We start from the raw sequence: 19651 nt of genomic DNA on the forward strand, positions 1-19651 counted from the left end.
AAATCATGTTTTCTGCTCTTATTTAAATTTTTTGTGTCTGTGCTCTTTTCTCATTTGCTCGTTTCCACATTCTGCGCTTGCGTTTCCAAATGGTTCCGTTAGAGTTTCATGTAAATTAGGGCGGGTCTTATCATCACCATTGGTCCACTAGTTCTAGATTGACAGCTCATCCTCTAGCCAATCAATCGAAGAGGGAAGTTTACGTCACTCCAATGCGACTTATGCCGCAGTTCAGCTGCTGTTGAGCTACGAGTATAACGCGTTCTCTATCACTGTATCTGCAAAGAAATGCATTATTGTATTGTTAGGAAAATAATATTAGGAATATATTATTTTGTATGATAGACGTTTTAGCGGGGTTTCTCACAATTTAAGCAATCAAATGAACGTGATCACTGACGCTTGGCTGGCCGTCCAACCAGCCGCTGTTGAGCTACGAGTGTAACTCATTCTCTATCATTATATATGCAAGGAAATACATTATTTTATTGTTATGAATATAATCTTAGGAATCTATTTTTGTATGATATATGTTTAAGGTGGGTTTCTCACAATAAAAGCAGTCAAATTAACTTGATTATGACTGGGTTCTTACTAATGCAGTAAACTGTTTGGCTGTGAGCGAAATGCATTCACTATAGGCCCACTGTCTGTGCAAGGAAATATAGTTGTTTACAATCATGAATATATTATTAAATATATTAATTTACACAATCAACATTTTAGAGAGGTTAATCAGAAATTGGTCAAATGATCATGACCCCAAATAGTAGGTTATTGCCAATCTCATTCCAAATAAATAATTTTTCGCAGCCAGTGGTGAAATGTAACCACATTTGAATAAGAAACAATATGAGTCTATAAAACACATCAAAACTCGACGAAGCACAACAAGCATGAGAACACTTTGACTGCACATCAAATATTTTACATTATTGATCCTTCTTGCAATCGCAATGGACTAGGGTTTTAAGGTTTAAGGTATTAAAGGTTTTATTTAACCTTTAAATAAAAAGGGTTATTGAGCTGTTTACACTATCATCTATAATAATAGAGCCTGCACAGCGACAGGAAATAAAAATGAACACAAAAACCAGCTTACCCCAGAGCATGTGAGCAAAGCGGTGTGGAGCTCCGGTTTAACAGCTAACAGCTAACCGGTAAAACCAAGTGCGCTCAAATCCCGCTCTGACATTACATTTCTCTGTAGCCTACTATAGGCTGCTTGTTGTAGACATTAAAATGCGTATTTAATTTCATATGTTCAAATAATATAATGTTTTTTTTATTTTATTTTTATCTATTGATTATGAAAGTGAACAGGATACACAACATGCGCAATGTGTCAGAAGACATGTGGGACAGAAATGATTTTGACAACTTCTTTAAGTTTCGTTTTGTTGAAAGCCTTTCTTTAAAGTTAATTTTGTTTTGTATAAATTGTATCTTAATTTTAATCAATGTTTTATCAACCATTTTCCTGGATTTAATAAATAATAAGCAAATATAGCAGAGTAAGCAGACAATGACATGGAGGCGCCAGCGCCGTGTGAACAACGGGTTAAATGAACGACTAGGCTACTAAAAAATCTTTTTTAGTTGGGGGCAGCCCTAGCTACTTATTTCAGATAGGCCTATATTCGAGCCAGCATGTCACAAAGGGCATTCTGGGTTGAGCGCGTGACGCTGAGCAGAATGAGCTTCAAAAATGAACGGGATCTTCAGAAAGGCGCTCTCCACTCTGGAGGAAAATGACCGCTCTTTCTACGCAAACTGGGCCACAGATGGTAAGCCCAATTACATTAACCCAAAACTAACTTAATTAAATAACTTTTTTTTTTTAATGATTAGAATAGACATTAAGAGAATAAATTGTAATGCAAGTACTTTTACTTTTAATACTTATAAAGTACATTTAAAATCAGGTAGCCTACTTTTTTTACTTGTCATTGTGGTAGGCTACTTCTACTTTTACTAAAGTAAATATGTCTCTGGTTATTTGTAGCCTACTTTTACTTCCACCACTGGTGATGGATAGAACGCGTTATACTCGTAGCTCAACAGCGGCTGGTTGGACGGCCAGCCCAGCGTTAATAAGTGATCACATTCATTTGACTGCTTTAATTGTGAGAAACCCCCCCTAAAACGTCTATCATACAAAATAATATATTCCTAAGATTATATTCATAGCAATACAATAATGTATTTCCTTGCAGATATAGTGATAAAGAACACATTATACTCGTAGCTCAACAGCGGATTTAAGCATATTATTTTTATTTCGTGACTGCGTTGTTTGTGATTCTAACTTTGCTTTGATTTTTCAGTTTTGTGCCTTATATTTTCACATGTGTTTTTAACATTTTGATTCACGCTTATTATTTTTTGATGCGTGACTGCAAAACATTAGGCGTGAATCTGATCCCATAATTATGGAGCCACTATCTAAATCTAAATCCACCTTCTCTTCATTTCAAATTCTGGGATAGCATCAATTTCATGGCAGTAGTGAAATGGCAGTTTATGAAATACATCTGTATATAATATAATGTCCAGTAATCCTCATGGTTCCACAGCAGGCTTGGTCCCTCTAAAAGCAGAAGCAGAAAAAAGTGGTCAAATATCATAATATCGCTTCCAGACAAAAAAATAGCAACCATTTAACGATATATTCCCTAGACTATGCTATATTGACAAAGGACTTACATTAGCTCTCTGGAGGCAGACAAGAGTTTCTGCGCGAACGGCACATATTTTTCTGTTAAGAAAACCAAGTCACTCTTAGAAGCCCAAAGAAATCACATGACACCATTACAATGTCTTCAATGAAACGCAGACTGGACTGTACCTTTTCATGCAGGCGGAAGTGGACAGATGGATCCGACAGCCAGGGGTGCTTCAATGCTTCTGTTGCTCCTATTCTCCAACTACTCCAACGCAGAAAGAACATCCATGGACATAAAAACAAGTGTTTAGGTTTCAATGCATGAACTACTGCCATTATCTTATGAGACAGTGGTTCTGAACTAGCTGAATGCAATCCAAAATGGGTCACAGGTATGTTATGACATGATCAGAGGGAATAAAAATTCAACTTAATGCAACTAACCATATAACCATGCATAGTTAGGATGCGGTCACATGTACACTCTAAAAAAAAAGGCTCGTAATCATAGGGGAACCTTTTTTAGTGCTATATAGCACCAATTTTGGTGCTTCAGTGGTTCTTCAGCGGTTCTTCAGAGGTGCTATATAGCACCTTAGTCAAATAGTTTTTGTGCGCAAAAAAAAAATCAAAATAACACCTTTATCCAACTTGTTCTCGACTTCCGTGTGTGCCTCCACGACGCATGCGCGAGAATATGGCGTAGCGCCGGCATTCGGGAATCCATGAAATACACACTTTAACCCCATTTTGAGAACTACGCCGAGACCTAAAGCACGATCAATGTAGAATTCAACAGCTTAGACACGCGCGTCTTCCTCTGCTCGTAAACAAATCGCTTCTGGGTCATATGTCCGAACGCCGGATCTGCGTCATATTCTCGCGCATGCGTCGTGGAGGCATACACGGAAGTCGAGAACAAGTTGGTTAAAGGTGTTATTTTGATTTTTTTTTGCGCACAAAAACTATTGTCGTCGCATCGTAAACTTATTGTAGAGCCACTGTGGTGAGATAGACTTTGTAACGACGTTTTAAGTGCCTTTCATGGATCTTGGAAGTGTCAATGTACTGAATGCCAATGGAGGCCTGTCTGAAGCCTTTCTCAGCCATCAGCTTTCAACTAAAATATCTTCATTTGTGTTCCGAATATGAATGGAGGTCTTACGAGTGTCCAACGACATGAGGGTGAGTAATTAATGACAGAATTTTCATTTTTGGGTGAACTAACCCTTTAAGGGCACCGACCGAATTATATCAGTACTACCAAGTACCGATTCACATTAAATAAATCAGTGGCAAATTTTGGTACCTGAGAACGTATCTGGGCGCGAGAGTAAGGTACGTTAGAGAAAGAGACAGAGAGTCACCCCTGTAACTTATTTAAACACAACACACTAATGGCTAACCGAAAACGTTCTGAAGTGTGGTTACACACTTGCAGCCAGTGCCAAAGTTTAGGGCCCTATAATTTCCGCGATGCAGAAAACACGGACGGAATCCAGTCATAAAAACGGAATTTACTGTATAACTTTTACTTAAATTTGCCACATTTTTGATTCATAAATAAAAAGCAGGTCAGTCAAATCATCATATCACATCATCAAAACTATCGGCATATCATAAACACACAAAAATTCAAAGGTCTTCTCTCTCTCTTTGATTTTTATGGCGGGTCACAACCAACCTACTGTACTGGGGTGTGCAACTCAAAGGTCTTCACGGCAACCCGTCAAAATAAAGGTTTGGTTTAACTTGACAAATATATTACTGTTGTACAGTAGAATTTAAATACGTAATATCAATGTAATAATAATACTAACACTAATAATAATAAATTATCAAAACTTTTTAAGGAATAATCAAAATTTTTCGTCCATGTTTTAATTTCATCAGTACAAAGCTCAGTTGTGCAGCATGTCGTTTGACAAAAAAAAAAAATTCATATGATTAAAAGATAAATTAAATTAATGTTTTGTCATTTGATTACCAGAAAATACACAACACAGAATTTGTGGGGGGAAAAACATTTCATATGTTGAAATGGAATTTAAAAAAAATTTTAATGGTTGTTAATTAAACCAATAAAATGGAATCCAGAAAACTTAAACAGAAATTTGCAGAGATTTGGTAAAAAATAAAATGGAATTTGAGGGGGAAAAAACATATTCCATAGGGCCCTGAACATGTAATTTTCATTAAACTTTTAATACATGTTTGTTAAATTGTATACATTTTATTATTTCAATTAATTAGACATGCTTTTTGATTACTAAACTAAACCAAGGTAAACATGCCTAAAGTACCGAAGAAAGATACCGTTGGGTACCGGTTAAAATGTGAACGGTACCCAGAACTACACATTGGCAAAACAAAAGTGATTAATGCATTAAAAAATATTCTTACATATAGCCCCTTTAATATGTGTATGACTCTCTTGTATACCTTTTATCTACCACGAGCAGTTTGGAAATGAAATCCTTTGCTTCTTTGGAGACTTCTGAGAATTCAACCTCCTCAAAGTTCCACTGGCAGGCCAAAATGTTATTTAGCGTCTCATTCTCATCGTCCCCGAGGAAGGGTGACAAACCACTGAGCCTATTAAAAACAATTTATACACTGAAACGGTGCAGGATTTACTTTTAAACTTTTTACACTAATGCACAAAAATACAAATAAATGGAAAGTAACACATTGAATTAACCATAAACTTTTAAAGTAGAAAGACTGAAATAATATTTTATTGTAAAATGTACTCCAAAGATCTTCATTTACAACTTTACATAAAAAAGTGAATCATTTAAAAATAAAATGAAGGGGAAGTTTTGTTAAAGTGCTACTTTTAATCGAGCTAGAACATTTTCAGAGTGTACCTGACAGCACATGCAACTTACAGCATGTATGCGATGACGCCCAGACTCCACATGTCCGTGTTGAACGACACAAAATCATAGTTGATGACTTCAGGCGAGAGAAACTCTGGAGTGCCGAAATTCACTCGTAACTTCTCCCTGGGCTGATACCTGAAGAGAATGAATGTTTGACACTATATACTATCCATGATGCTAAACATATTTTTATAACAAAGGCAACAGTGCTGTGACCATACTTACTTCCTCGCAAGTCCAAAGTCGATGATCTTGACTTTATTAGTTACTCTGCTGACACAAAGAATGTTCTCTGGCTGTTGGCCACAAGAAACAACATGGGTTATAAAGGTTACTGTGGTTATTTGTTTTAAAACTAAGAGGAATGTTGGCTGCTTCCCTCCTCTGAGGGTCATATTTCAAGATTTAAGTGTTTTTATTGTTGTATTGCTTTGTATCTGTGACACCTTTAGGTCCAGATGGAGGATGTACATTTTGTGCATGTATCGCAAGCCTTCACAGATCTGCCTGATGAACATCACTGTGTCAAGCTCCATCAACTTGTAGTTCTCATCAATGATTCTGTCGAAGAGTTCTCCACCATCAACACTGTTCAGGAAAAGGACCGCCATAGAATTAGATTTTCAATCCTTACTTTTTTAAACTACTGTAGTTTGCAAAGCTACTTAGCATTAGTTAAAGTATTAAGCTACTCATTCTTTATTATTACAACAAGTGTGTGACATTAACTTTTTTGCTCACCAGCTACTGTGGCCTGTGGTTTTCCAAGGTTACAAGCCACTCAGCATTTTCACTGGCCACAATTTTAACATTGATACCATGGGGGAAAACCGCCATATAGATATTTTTTATATTATCTCATCATTTGGAAGCAGGTATATTAGGCTGCTGTCACTTTAAGACCTGGCGCACAGATCAAATATACTGTTACACATGCATTTTCTTTTTCAACTGTTTACGTTCACTTATGCTCACTCACCAAGACTGGCATTTTGACATTATTTTGTGTGTGTTTGACTGTTTAAGCGCAATAAGCAGCGAAAAATAACTGAATTTAGTACTGAGAGGCGGCTTTATGTGCCGCACTTTGGCAGTGAGCACAAAATCTGCGGGAATGTCGAATGCCGAAATTCAGGCCCTGTAACAAGGCAAGGCAAGTTTATTTATATAGCACATTTCATACACAATGGTAATTCAAAGTGCTTTACATAGAAAATGTATTAAAATAGCGATAGCATAATCACAACATACGCATAAGAAATAAAAATAACAATAATATTTAACTAAAGGCTGGCTAAATTCGGGGCTCCTCTGTCTGAACAGCAACAATATTCCCCTGGAGAAAATGAAATGAGTGAGTGAGGGGAGGCGGGATTGTGTGTCACTTTGTCATAGAGAAGAGAGAGAAAGCGCAGCTGGTATTCTGCTGAATTGTTGAAGTATTAGAAGTGTTTCAGATATATTTCTGTATCGATATGTATCGAAAAATCTATATGTTTAACAACACTACATTATAACACTACAACAGTACTTGGTTTATTATATCAGATGCCTTTTAAAAGACTACAACTGAAAAATCGATATATTATATATAAAATTCAACCCGCCAAGTGACTGCATCACTGTTTTTTATCTGTATAGAGGGGATGGGAAGGGAAGGAGGCCTTCACAGGGGAGAGTCTAGTTGACACAGTCTCTGCCGACAGTTCAGGGCTGCGTTGTGGTCACGTCTAGGAGCAAATTAGCATTAACACTATAAATGACTATAAATTCCCTTGTTTGAGGTGTACCATAAAGCTTACATAATAAAATGTTGGCAATGTATATGTAACTCTCCATCATTATTTATTTGCAAAATGACTATCACTTTCTTCAAATCTGCCAGTTACGGAGTGGTTCGGGTAAGCAGATCCACAGCAGCTTCGGCGCCTACGCTCTGTTGTTGTGTATCGTCATCATTGTCCCGCGTTCTCTTTGGTTTGCTGGCATATGGGAGATTTCATGCGCAGGGTAAACTGTGAGCGGATCGCTCGCCCAAGAGGAAAAATGAGCTGTTACTGTCAGATCTCGATCACCGAAAATCACAATGTATTTTATACAAAACTTAATAGACTAAATCAAGTGAAAAAAGTCATAAATGAAACTATTTTCATAGTATTTTGTTTTATCCATAAGGACATTTTGTCACAATCACCAGTGAGAGTGCCCCTGATTACCACCTGAGGGCACTCCACCCCGGACTTGTCACTTCATCATAAACTACATTACCCATAATCCTTTGCCCGGACTCATCTTCACTCATTGTTTGCACCTGTGTCACATTACCCCATTACCCCAGCCTATATAAACCATGTTCACTCTGTCCATCATGGCTAAGTCTTGTTTGTTGTTAACTGCATTTCTGAGCGTTTTCCCTGGTTTCATGTCTGTCGGGTTTTTGGATTTCTTGCCTGTCTCCCGGATTACCCTTTTGCCTGTCTCTCCTGCCTTGTTTACCTGTTTGGACTGCTTGCCTGTGTATGACCTTTTGCTTGTTTTTGACTACGATTGTGGATTAGCCTCTCAATAAAGCTGCGTTTGGATCCTCAACCTTCTGACTCAGAGCAGTACGTTACACATTTATTTGAACGAAAACGTATAAACCTTAAATACTGTGTATTTAAAGTCATTCATTTGCAATATTTCAACACATATATATATATATATATATATTTTTTTTTTCTATTATACTTACATTTATTCTAATTATATTTTACTTATATTTTATTTATAATAGGCTACTAATATTGATTATTTTATACATATTTAGAAAAAAACACACACTGGCATACATTTAAACTTACACCTGCCATGGGTTTCTTATTTGTCATCTCTGATTTAGATGCGTGTCCTCAGCCGATGCACCATTTAGTTTCTGCGACGTAGTTAGTGCCCACCTAGCGGAATTACAAAAATACAGCATATTTTGTCCCTTTCGCGCGTCACACCTGATTTAACTCAAACACAACTCAACAGCTTTTACGGGTGCTTGTGATGGCATCAAGAGGTAACTTTAGGCTACTTTCAATAAAAGGTCGAACATTTAGGAAAACTGTAGCTGTGTTGCTGTGTGTCATGAGAGTAATCAACTAAGTAGCTAACACTCTGTATAGAGCGAACACGAAACTCATCCAATGTATCTGCACCAGGTGTATTTTTGACATAACGCGCACCCAGCATACCCGGATAAAAAAGTCACTGCTCGCCACTGCTATATATGTTTATTTTCCCACTGCTCAAAATCATATAGTCTAGCAAAGGTCTATAGTTGATAATTTCTTATGATTGACACACTGCATTCAGGCCAGTGAAAATCCCACCAAACCAACTCAATTTTGTTTCAATTCCATGTAATAAGAACCAGCCAATAAGAATGCACCAATAAAAAGTACATACTATTCAAGTACAAGGATAATGTCGTTCCTGGACTCATAGGCTGCGTAAAGCTGGATCAAGTTGGCATGGTCGAGCTGGTTCATAACCTGAATCTCATTCTTCACCACCTCCTGTCAGATAAAGCAAATTAAGCTATTATTTTACAACTGAGCTCTATGTGCAAACCTAAAAGGGCATTTCCTTTACATTTGAAAAAATGCTTTGTACCTTTTCTTTTTGACTCCTAGCTTTGATTATCTTGGCAGCCAAAGTAAGTCCAGAGGAATTTTCAATGCATTTATGCACCTGACCAAATCGACCTCTGCAAAGAGAAAAAAGCAGTAATCAATGACAATTAAGACACCTATAAGAATCCACATTTTGAGAATCACATTTATCCCCCCACTATAAAGAAACAGTGAAATTGACATTAGTTCTAAGATAAGAGATCTTGCAGTATTTGAGCGCATATATATACATATATATATATATATATATATATATATATATATATATATATATATATATATATATATATATTATACATCTGCAGTGACATTCAAGTGTGGCTTAAGTGTCCAAAGGCTTTTAGAAGCCACTGAATATGCAAAACGACATTTTAAAAGACTTAAAGTCGCAGACCAGTAAAGACTTCAGGGACACTTTTTTAATGCAGCGGGTGTCATATTTTTCAGATAGTATTCCATTAACAACAAGAAGAACATTCCCTTTGAAGAGATGGATTAACACCTAGTGATTAGTTTCCAGCTGGCGTGGAGGTACAATTACACATACCCTGAAATCGCTATGTAAAAATAACTGGCTTGACTCTGAAGTTATGAATTCGGGTGTGTGGAGACTGACTGCAATGTTACGCAATTAGCCTTTGAGGGGATTAGCAGACTACACTGCCTGAATTTACACCGTCTCTAAAACATTCTGTTCTGAGAAATTAATTCCAACTGCAAGAAAATACTTTTACAGACCCTCCGAGAACCTCCTGTCGGTTGATAGTGTAGAAGTTGTTAATCTGGTTGGGTTTGGCAGACACAACACGGTGTTTGAAGGGTGATGCTGGAGGTGGGGTGCAATCTGCAGGACAGGAGAAGATGGAGAAGAATGAATAGAAATGTTTGGAAAAGCATAGAGGTTAAACAGTTGACACATGTTGGGGAGCAGCTTCCATAAACACAACATATGAGATGCTTAACTAGATTTCAGGACTTCCTTGGTCAAACAGCGATAACTGATTATTTACGTTTATCAGCGATTGGCAGAAATGTTGGGATCCCCTTGTGACTTAAAGGGTTAGTTCACCCAAAAATGAAAATTAGCCCATGATTTACTCACCCTCAAATCATCCTAGGTGTATATGACATTTTTCTTATAGACGAATAAAATGTTATATAAAAAAAGTCCTGGCTAATCCAAGTATTATAATGGCAGTGAATTGTTGCCTCGTTTTTTTAGTCCATAAAAGTGCATCTATACATCATATAACTGCTCCACACAGCTCCAGGGGGGGTTAATAAAGGCCTTCTGAAGCGAAGTGGTGCGTTTGTGTAAGAAAAATATCCATATTTAAATCTAAAATAACTAACTTCCGGCGGACTGCCGTACGCATCGATTTCGAGAAATCATGAAAAATCGAGAAAAAGGGCTTTAACGCAAATAAATGTGGTGTCACATGACAGAATTAGCCTATAAAGTGTCCGCTCCCGTTAAAGCACAGTTTCTCTTTAGTTCAAAGTTGCATTTATTGTATTCATATTATTAAATTGTATATTTGTATATTGTATTACTATTGGTAAGAATAAGACGTGTTACCTCTCAACACACATTCATCCTTATTTTTGTAATATCTGATAAAAGTTAATCAGAAAAATAGCTGCACCCGTTTCTGAATATTGCTTGATCAAGTATTGATCTAAATAGTACGGGGAAAAAAACCCATGACACTTGTTAATAAAAATGATTTTTGTATAGGGCCTACAATAATAATAAAGTTATATATAAAATATAGCATCTTGAAAATCTCGGCAGCTTGTCAAAAATAAAAATGGGGTGTCCGTCAAACGAAGGAAGGCTGTTGGAGTTTCCAATACTGACATAAAGGTAAAATACTCAATGGGCCCTATCATACACCCGGCGCAAAAGTGTTTTTTGCCAGTTTAAGCCCGACGCAGTTATCATTTTCACATCCAGCGCCACGTTAAACAGCAAATGCACTCGCGCCCATCTTTTTGCCCATGGGTGTGCTGGTCTGAAAACGAGGTGTGTACAGGTGCATTGTTGGCGCATTGCTATTTTGAGGAACTGAAAACAACTACGCCATTGACCAACAAAAACCTGGTCTAAAATCAAAACTGCAGTATTTTTTATGTTATTTAAAGGGCGCGTTAGTAATTTGCGCCTATAGGCGGGTACACAACACGCGAACACTCTGCTTATTACACCCACAGGGACGCGCAGCAGCACACAAACATATTAAAAATAAAAGGAGTCCTCTCTGGAGAAGCGCTCAGTCTTTCCACTCACAAGTTCCGCAATGTAAATAGCGAATCCGCCAAGGTGAAAGAGTAACTGGCTTTTAAAGGGAATGAGAGATGAGACTCTGATTGGTTTATTGCACGTTACCCCCAAAACACACCCATTACATTTCCGTCGTTAAACTAGCAAAAGTGGATTTGAGCACACCCTAAGTGCATCTGCACCGTGCACTTCAGACCATGAACTCAGATAGTTAAAATAGGGCCCGACATGTTACTTCTGTATCTGAATAAATTAAATGAATCCATAAAATCATGGCTACTTGACAAATTAAAATCACAAACATGATACTTGTTAATAAAATAATTTTATAAATACAATTTATTAATATGTAAAATAATTTTTATCTCAATTAAATCCCAAAAAACTAATTTTAGAATTGTTAAGACAGCAGCTCTATAGATTTAAAACGGTTAAATATAGGCTACACAAATAAAAACCTTAGGTTAAAGCTGCATCTGTCTCTGAGAGAAAAAAAAATTGCAGTGATTTGATGTTTTTGATCGATTTGATGTTATTGAACTCTGAAACCAGAATGAGTAAGGTGAAGAATGAGTAGGTGTGTCCAAACATCTAAATGGCATCAGCCATTGAAAAAGCCATCCGGTCGACCACAGATAAGCCGCGTTTCCACCACAGGAACTTTCCCCAGGAACTAGGAACTTTGGGGTGGAACTCGAGGTGTTTCGACCACAGGAACCAGGGTCTTAATGAAGTTCCGGGCAAATATTTCCCCCTCCAAGCGGCCCTGCTCGCGAGGTAGTACTTTTTCAAAGTTCCGGAACTTTTGGGGGTGGGACTTGGCCGTTGAACATGCTGATCGGTTGAACTTATTTCAACCGGCATTTTAACCAGAGTCTTGCGATGTTCACTCTGTGTTCAGTAAATATCAGTCTTGCTCTTTCTGTCCGATTGCGTGCGTTGTCTCAGCAATCGCACGGTCAATGTCCGTAATAGCTGATAATAACATGCGTTGTCTTATTTTAAATCTAGCTTTCAGAATACGCTTTAGTATCAGTGCTCGTCTCTTTTCCGACATTTTGTTAATTACATATTTAGTAAACCAATAAATAACCAGCAAAAGCAGCGCTGCTTGCATCTCCTCCATACTTGTTATTGTTGCAGACAGTTATCACACAAAAATTATTATTGTCCTGGTTGCTGACAGCCGCGCGCAGTCCCATGTCATGACTAATTTGCCTAATCTTCACGGTACTTTAGACCGCAGTGGAAACGCAGACAGTAGCAGGTCTGGGGGAAAAAGATTTTCCTGGTACAAATTGTTCCGGGTAATTTCGGTGGAAACGGGGCTATAGCTAGCTAGCCTAGCATAAATCAGCCTTAACCAGCAAGGAACCAACAGGATACTGTTTGAAGTTAGTATTTTCAGTAGAGATATCACTGTGATGTCTTAAGCCAAGTTCACACTGTGCTATTTTGCCCATGGCAAAATACATTTTGTAAATCCTAAAAGATTGCTGGATCCTTGGCCAAAATCCTTGGTCTCTGATCGCTAGTTTGACATGTTCGCCGCCATTTTACCTCTGATGAAATTCAGTGTCATAAGATCTGAAGACCAAAATCTGAAGTCTGTGATCACTAGTTTGATATGTTCGGCGCAATTTTACCTTCTGTCAGTGTCATAAGATTTGACGCACAGTCCTGCAGCATGGCTTCACCTACAATGACATTTACAATTTGTGAGAGCACAACAAACCACTTGCTTTCTTTTCAGGACAAGCCATGAGCAAAATTAACCGTAGAGATTGTATTTCTTTGCTATCCACCATTTCAATCCCGCATGTAAGCTCACAGTCACAGAACGTGTCACGGATTGATGATATAAAACTCAGGATGAGTCTTCTTGTGTGCATCCATTTATAACACTTTTTGACTGTAGTACAGTCAGACATGAAATTACAACTGAGATCCCACAGTGGGACATGGCTTACAGCGAGGATCATGTTCATACAGCCTGACATGGACTAATATAAATCGTACAGTCTGCACCTGGCTTTAGATCATCAAAACATGATATGACCATGTGTTTGTATTATCAACTCAATATTATTAATTGCAGGGTAATTTTACTATCATTGATATACTATTATAGTTTTTGTTACCATTTTTTAATTATTAGTTATGATTAATAAAAAGTACTGCCTTGGCAACTGCTGAAACTTTTTTTTTATTATGTTGTTATTTTGATTTTATTGTTTTGTTTTATTTCAGTGAAGGTTTATTTTATTTCAAGTAATGATGTTTTTTATGGTTTTCGTTCATGATAATAACCCTGGTAAATGTTGTAGCAAACTGGTTAATAGGAAATTAATGGTGAATTATGCGATTATAAGATATATTCCATTATTTTTGTATCAGTTTGCACAAATTAACCACTGAGAATGTTACCGATGAAGAAGTGATCGTCATCTTTATCCTCATCCTCATAGCTCTCTTTCTTCAGCTTGCTGAAATCCAACTCGATTTCCACACCATCAGCTTTGAAAACTCCACGGAGATCCTCAGGTTGCTGTGGCTTCTGCTCGCCATGGTCTTGCCCATCTTCAACCCTGCTCTTCTTGTGGTCCTCCAAACCCAGATCTTCTTCTGTTACGCGTCGTTTGCTGCTGGGATTCACCTCATCCACCTGCTCAGACTCACTGCTGAAACAACAGAAATAGAAATGATGGTGAACACATCCGGTCTCATTCACCATAGCCTTGCAGTTTGTGCCTGTCTGAATATTTTCACACAGAAATCAGGCAACTTTTTCTCGATCAAAGACTCCTGGGGGTCTTCGAATCATGTTATGTGTTCAGATAAGTTATTTAGAAATACTAATATTAACTAAATAAGTGACCAGCACTTTCAGAGTAACACAAATGATGCTCTATAGCTTGATCTGGGTTAGGCGCTGCAAAAACATAGTTCAGCCAATCACATGTAGTCTAGGCCTACTGTATATTAAAGGGGTTTTGAGAATGGCACCATTTAAAAAAATCTTGCTGTTGTCAGAACCATAGTCTCATGGGCAATGCTCCGACACTCTTATTTGCAAGCATAACAGAGGCCAGCTAGTAAAGAGCTGTGCAGATAAAACCTCACTCCCCTGGCCTCAAGAGGAGCACTAGAGTCTGCGGGCTCTTTAGCGTGCCCAATTCCCGTGCCGGAGACGCTGGTTCGAATCCCACTCAGTGCGGGTCGAGTAGGACTGTTTACACAAGAGCATCACTGACATTGGGTAATAGAGTCTGGCTCACATTTATCCTTCTAATTAATCTAAAAAGGTGTTCGATAAAGATTCATGTCTGGAATTTGTGCAGGCCAGTCAAGTTCTGAATAAACCATTTACTGTATGGACCTCGCCTCGTGCACAGAGGCATTGTCATGCCAGAAAAGAAAAGCGTTGCAACAAAATTAAAAAGCAACAAAATTCTCTAGAACAGTGTTTCCCATGCCACTGACAGATTGTCTGGTGTGCCATGGAAAATTATCAAATTCCACAAACATTATAAAAATAAATGCTACAAATAAGAATATTGTTGCTGTCGGGTGGAAACCTCATCTAAGTCCTCTAAGTCCGTTTGACGTTTTTCTTTAAAATAAGCATTTTTGTCAGGCTTCTATGTATAGGTTTCTACCCAAGTACTGGAACTTCTGAATGGGCTGAGGCTGGGATTTAGTGGGTTTGAAGTGTAAGTATTTTATGAACGTACACTATATGCGAAGAGCATTCACTCAGTATCGTTATCTTATTTTTGACCAAAGTGGCTTTTAGAGGCTTTTGCATCTGAACTCTTCATGTCTTAAACCAGATGCTAATTTTCACTGCTCTTGGTAGATTGTGTTGGTCATTATGGAAATGATCCGGCTCTGTCAGTGTTATTTAATTTGTGTGTCATCAGTAGATAAGTAGATCATGCACAGAACTTTCCACATCCCATTGGAATTGAGCTCTCACGCCAATTTGCCCTGTTTAGTAAATCTGCCCCCATGTCTATAATGGCTAATATATTTTTTATTTAAAGAGCTTAGAATAGTCTTAGTCTGGTTTTTGCCATCTTGTTGAAGCAAATATACTGATCTCTGTCATTCGCTGATCAAAAACTCAATAACTCATAACAGATGATCATAACTCCATTTGAGGTTGATTTTCATAAAATTGTATTATAATGACACATGCAAGTGTCTGACCATATATGAAGCCACAATACCAGCTCTGAACCAACTCTTATGTAAAAAATATGAGGTTTCCGTCTGATAGTGACAATATGTAAATGTGTTGTTTTATCATCACCAACAACATCATAGCAACTTATATTAACTTATTGTGTTTCTACCTGACTTAAGCTCAAGTTTCACCTTAATTGTGAGTACTATTAATATTATATACAGTTTTAATATGCCATGTTGCCAATGCATGTTTGTGACATTTTTTTATATTTTAGTGCTTAGTGGTGTGCCTTGGGATTTTTTACTTATCAAAACTGTGCCGCAAAAAAAAAAAAAATTAAATAATACCTTTGGGAAACACTGCTCTAGAACACAGTAGAATTGGGGTTTGTAGTTATTTGAATTATTGTAATACCCAGACATGTTAGACTCACCTTTGCACTGAGTTCTCAGTTGGTGTAGGCGGCTCTGTGTCAGTAATGTCAGGTACTGAAGGACCCTCAGTAGTCATCTGGTCCTCTGTACCCTCTTCCTCCTGGTCTTTGAGTATGTCAGTGGCCTTTAGGGGCATCTCCTTAGGCTCTTCTTCTGCTAATTGTTGTGTTTCACCTTGGATCTCTTCTATCTTTGGCTCTGTGTCTTTCATCTCATCTTCTTTTAGCTCCGGAGTGACTTCTTTCTGCTCCGATGTGACCTCTTCTTTTGAATTCTCCTCTTCTTCAGGTTCAAGTGTCTTGGCTTCCTCCAGGATAATGTCCTGCAGAATGGGAGCATCCGAGCCATCCTCAGATTTCTGCATGTCAATTTCCTGATGTTGGGATGCTTCAGAGCGTTCTGCATTCTCTTGATTTAGTTTCTGAACCTCTTCAAGCAACAGTGCCTGTTTCCTCAAAGAGATTGTATCAACTGCAATATGAACATAATAAAGGAAAAGTGAAAAATGTGGTGTTAAATGTGTCACAAATGTATTTGCAATTCTGCTGTATTTACCAGTTGAATCAGGTGGTTTCTTCTTCTTTTGTGCTTTGAGGCCTTTGAAGCTCAGATGAAACCTCCCATCTTTAGATTTGTGATCTTTTTGCTTTGGAGAAAAATGGATATATAGCAAATAAATAAGATGAGAAAATTAGTTTGTTTTTCTCATCAACAAAACAGTAATGTGTACCGAATTTGTGCAATTCTTTCAGGGTCGCTAATAATTTGTGTAAAATGCATGGTTCATGAACCTACAAAGTTAGTATATTTGAAGCCAATATTTTGATCCAATATTCTTGAGCTTGTAAGTAGACTCATGATGTTGTGCTCAGATTCCAGAGTCCCTTTAGAGCTTTTAGTAGAGGTAGTTTTCTGTTACAGACACAATATGAGTGGGATGGGTTGTTAGGAAGCACAGATAGCCTGGGATAGCCAAAGGTTACGTGAAAATAAAATCTTGGCTTCTCTTTGTGCAATGATGCAGGAAGCAACTATACAACTATGAATACAGTAAAGTACAGTGGTAAATGAACAATAAAATGAATTTAAGAAACATATAATAAATACATTATTCAAGATAATTAGAAATGGGACATTTATGCACAACATGTCATTTAAACAGTAGTTAGTGTTAGGGCATAAAAGTGCTGGCTTCAATTCACTGTCATATGAAATACTAATAAGAAAGGCATAGATTACATGGTTCCGCTAATGTGGCGCCATCAGTTGAAGTCTTTCCCTTACATAGCTTGGCTGATGATGTGTGGGGTATTTGCAGATTCTAGTTGAAACTATATAGGCCAACACACAAATCCAGCTGACTTCATATATTTCCTTTTTCTAGTTAATGTTCTCCTTTCCAATCACTCACATCACAAAGACCAATTTAGTCATGTGCTTCAAAGTTAATCTAACTTCAGTGACTGGTATAATGGCCACTCCATTGAGCTACATTTTAAAGACCTTTCAAAATGGCACCATACCTTCTATGTCTCCTTGAGAAAGCTGGCATGTAATAAATGGAAATCATAACATTGCTTTTTTCACTATAATGATGATGATAATATTTTCTTCATGAAATGCCACTATATCACCTATTTGTACAGACTCAGACAATCAAGCAAATCTTCCATTGGCTACTGGGAATTTAACTCACCTTGGTAAGGACAGGCTCACTGTTATCTGACGCCTGGTATTTGACGTTCAGTTTGATTTTACTATCCTTGGACTTGAGGGCGGAAGCCGCTTTGCTTTTTCGAGATGCCGGCCCTTTGAACATAATATCCATGATTTTGGAAGTTTTTACTGTTTCTCCAATAAAGCTGACAACCTGTTGAATGCTCACCACCAGTCTCTCCATTCCCTCCAGCTTTTGGGTTTGCTGTTCTGAGCGTTGATTTACAGCCAACATGATGCTGTTCATTTCTTGGCACATTTCCTTCATCTCATTTGCTGGTCCTGTACGGATAACAGGAGGAACATGGATTTCCTCCTTTTCCACTTTCAGTGTTTCTACGTCTTTCTCAATTCCATCAATGTCTTGAGACATGCCATCGAGTCGGCTAAGCACTTTTTCCTGGATGCTTATGAGCCTATCCATTTTGCTGCTCAAGGACTCAATCCTGACCTGGAGCAGGTCAATACCTGTACTACAGTCAGTAGAACTCATGATAGCATTAAAGATCTCAACTAAAACCAACCAGACTTCTGGACAACCTAACAGAGATTCACCTGCAGAAGATCTGGGTATTCAAAAAGACATCAATAATCCAACAATAAGCCAAGCAGAAAACTTAGACGAGACCAAAGCTGGACAAAAACGAGACATTTTAAATCCCCCAATAACAAGTTCATCTGTCCATCTCTTCCTCTCCATTGAACACTCTATGTACCTCTACAAAGGGGAGGTCATAGTAAGAATGGTGTGAGCCGTTCTCAGTAAATGTAACTGGTATGGGGGGTTTTACGTCAGCAGCTCCCGGGGAGGGGCTATGTTTGGCTCAGGAATTGCTGTGTGACATCTTAGAAGCTTTGAGTGCTAAAGCCATGGCAGATGCTTCCCTGCCAGGTGTCAAAGGGGCCCCGGAGACATGAAATGAAAATGAATGGAAAGAAATTTGAGGACTGACTTCTCTTTCACCTTGAGAAGTTCGATCAGAGACGTCATGTCATTTAAGATTTCACGTTGATGGAACTTCCCTGAAATTCCAGGGGCTCGTATTCTGCAGGAATGATGCCAAGAGTTTGGGAAGTCAAAAGCACACGAAGAGGTCAATCAAAAAATGATGGGAAAAACTCAACCCTGAGGGAACATGGACAAAAATATGAGATGGGAGGTAAAATGCTTTTGCATTCTCTCCCAAAAGTAAGTTCCTCCGAGAAATGTTGTTCACTCAGAAAAGTATTGAGTTAATCCGAGAAATGTTGCAGTATCTCTCAAAAGTATTGCATTCCCCCATTTGCTTTCTCTTGCAAAACTTTTGCGTTCTCCTGAGGAAAGATGTGTGCCCTCACAAAAGAACTGAATTATTTCAGCCACAAAAGTTGTGTGAGAGAATTTCTTGGGGAAAGCAAAAGTTTTACAAAAAAAGAGTGCAAAACCGCTGAAATATATATTTTTCTTTTTTTTTAATAAGATCATGTATCCTCTTATGTGCAGACCAACTGGTGAATGGTGTCACACTACTACTGGACAAGAAGAGTCGAAAGACGTTTAACTCTATCTCGACTGAAACTATAGCTAGTGCTAGTGTTCTGACCTATTCATCCTTTCCTAAAGGTTTCCAGGTTGGTGCAACAAAACTAGCCCAAAGGCCAATCAAAAATAGCCCAATGCAATTTTCTCTGTCAGTGGGCGGGGTACAGAAACAAAACTCAACCCAGGGCCAGGGTTTTAAAAAAGTAAAAGCTTACTCATGCACAGTTAAGACAGTTACAGATCAATTTTAACTTAGAGGATGAAATATGAAGCCCCCTTTCACCCTCCCAA

General features: G+C 38.0%; 1 protein-coding gene across 6 annotated transcripts; it reads right to left on the bottom strand.

Moving 5' to 3' along the window:
- Positions 1-1298: 1298 nt before the first annotated feature.
- mylk4a (myosin light chain kinase family, member 4a) lies at positions 1299-18602 on the bottom strand. 6 transcript variants are annotated; one of them, XR_013816718.1, is made up of 16 exons: positions 17819-18602; positions 16678-16768; positions 16122-16593; positions 13924-14177; positions 13143-13193; positions 9951-10056; positions 9193-9286; positions 8986-9095; positions 5997-6138; positions 5776-5846; positions 5557-5685; positions 5108-5260; positions 2849-2927; positions 2707-2758; positions 2255-2590; positions 1300-2067 (listed from the first exon to the last, which is right to left on the bottom strand). XR_013816718.1 is itself a non-coding variant. In XM_079819529.1 (15 exons), the coding sequence occupies exons 1-14, from the start codon at positions 18329-18331 to the stop codon at positions 2708-2710; spliced, it is 2316 nt and encodes a 771-aa protein (XP_079675655.1). In that variant the 5' UTR covers positions 18332-18602; the 3' UTR covers positions 1299-2590; position 2707. The 6 variants fall into 6 exon arrangements, 3 of the variants coding, with proteins under 3 accessions (XP_079675655.1, XP_079675656.1, XP_079675657.1); XR_013816716.1 differs by lacking the exon at positions 13143-13193 and having other exon boundaries at positions 1299-2049; positions 2243-2590; XR_013816717.1 differs by lacking the exon at positions 13143-13193 and having other exon boundaries at positions 1299-2049; positions 2243-2590; positions 13924-14174; positions 17819-18599.
- Positions 18603-19651: the final 1049 nt, after the last annotated feature.

The sequence above is a fragment of the Gobio gobio genome (assembly GCF_949357685.1).
Source record: "Gobio gobio genome assembly, chromosome: 6".
NCBI classification, from domain to species: Eukaryota; Metazoa; Chordata; class Actinopteri; order Cypriniformes; family Gobionidae; genus Gobio; species Gobio gobio.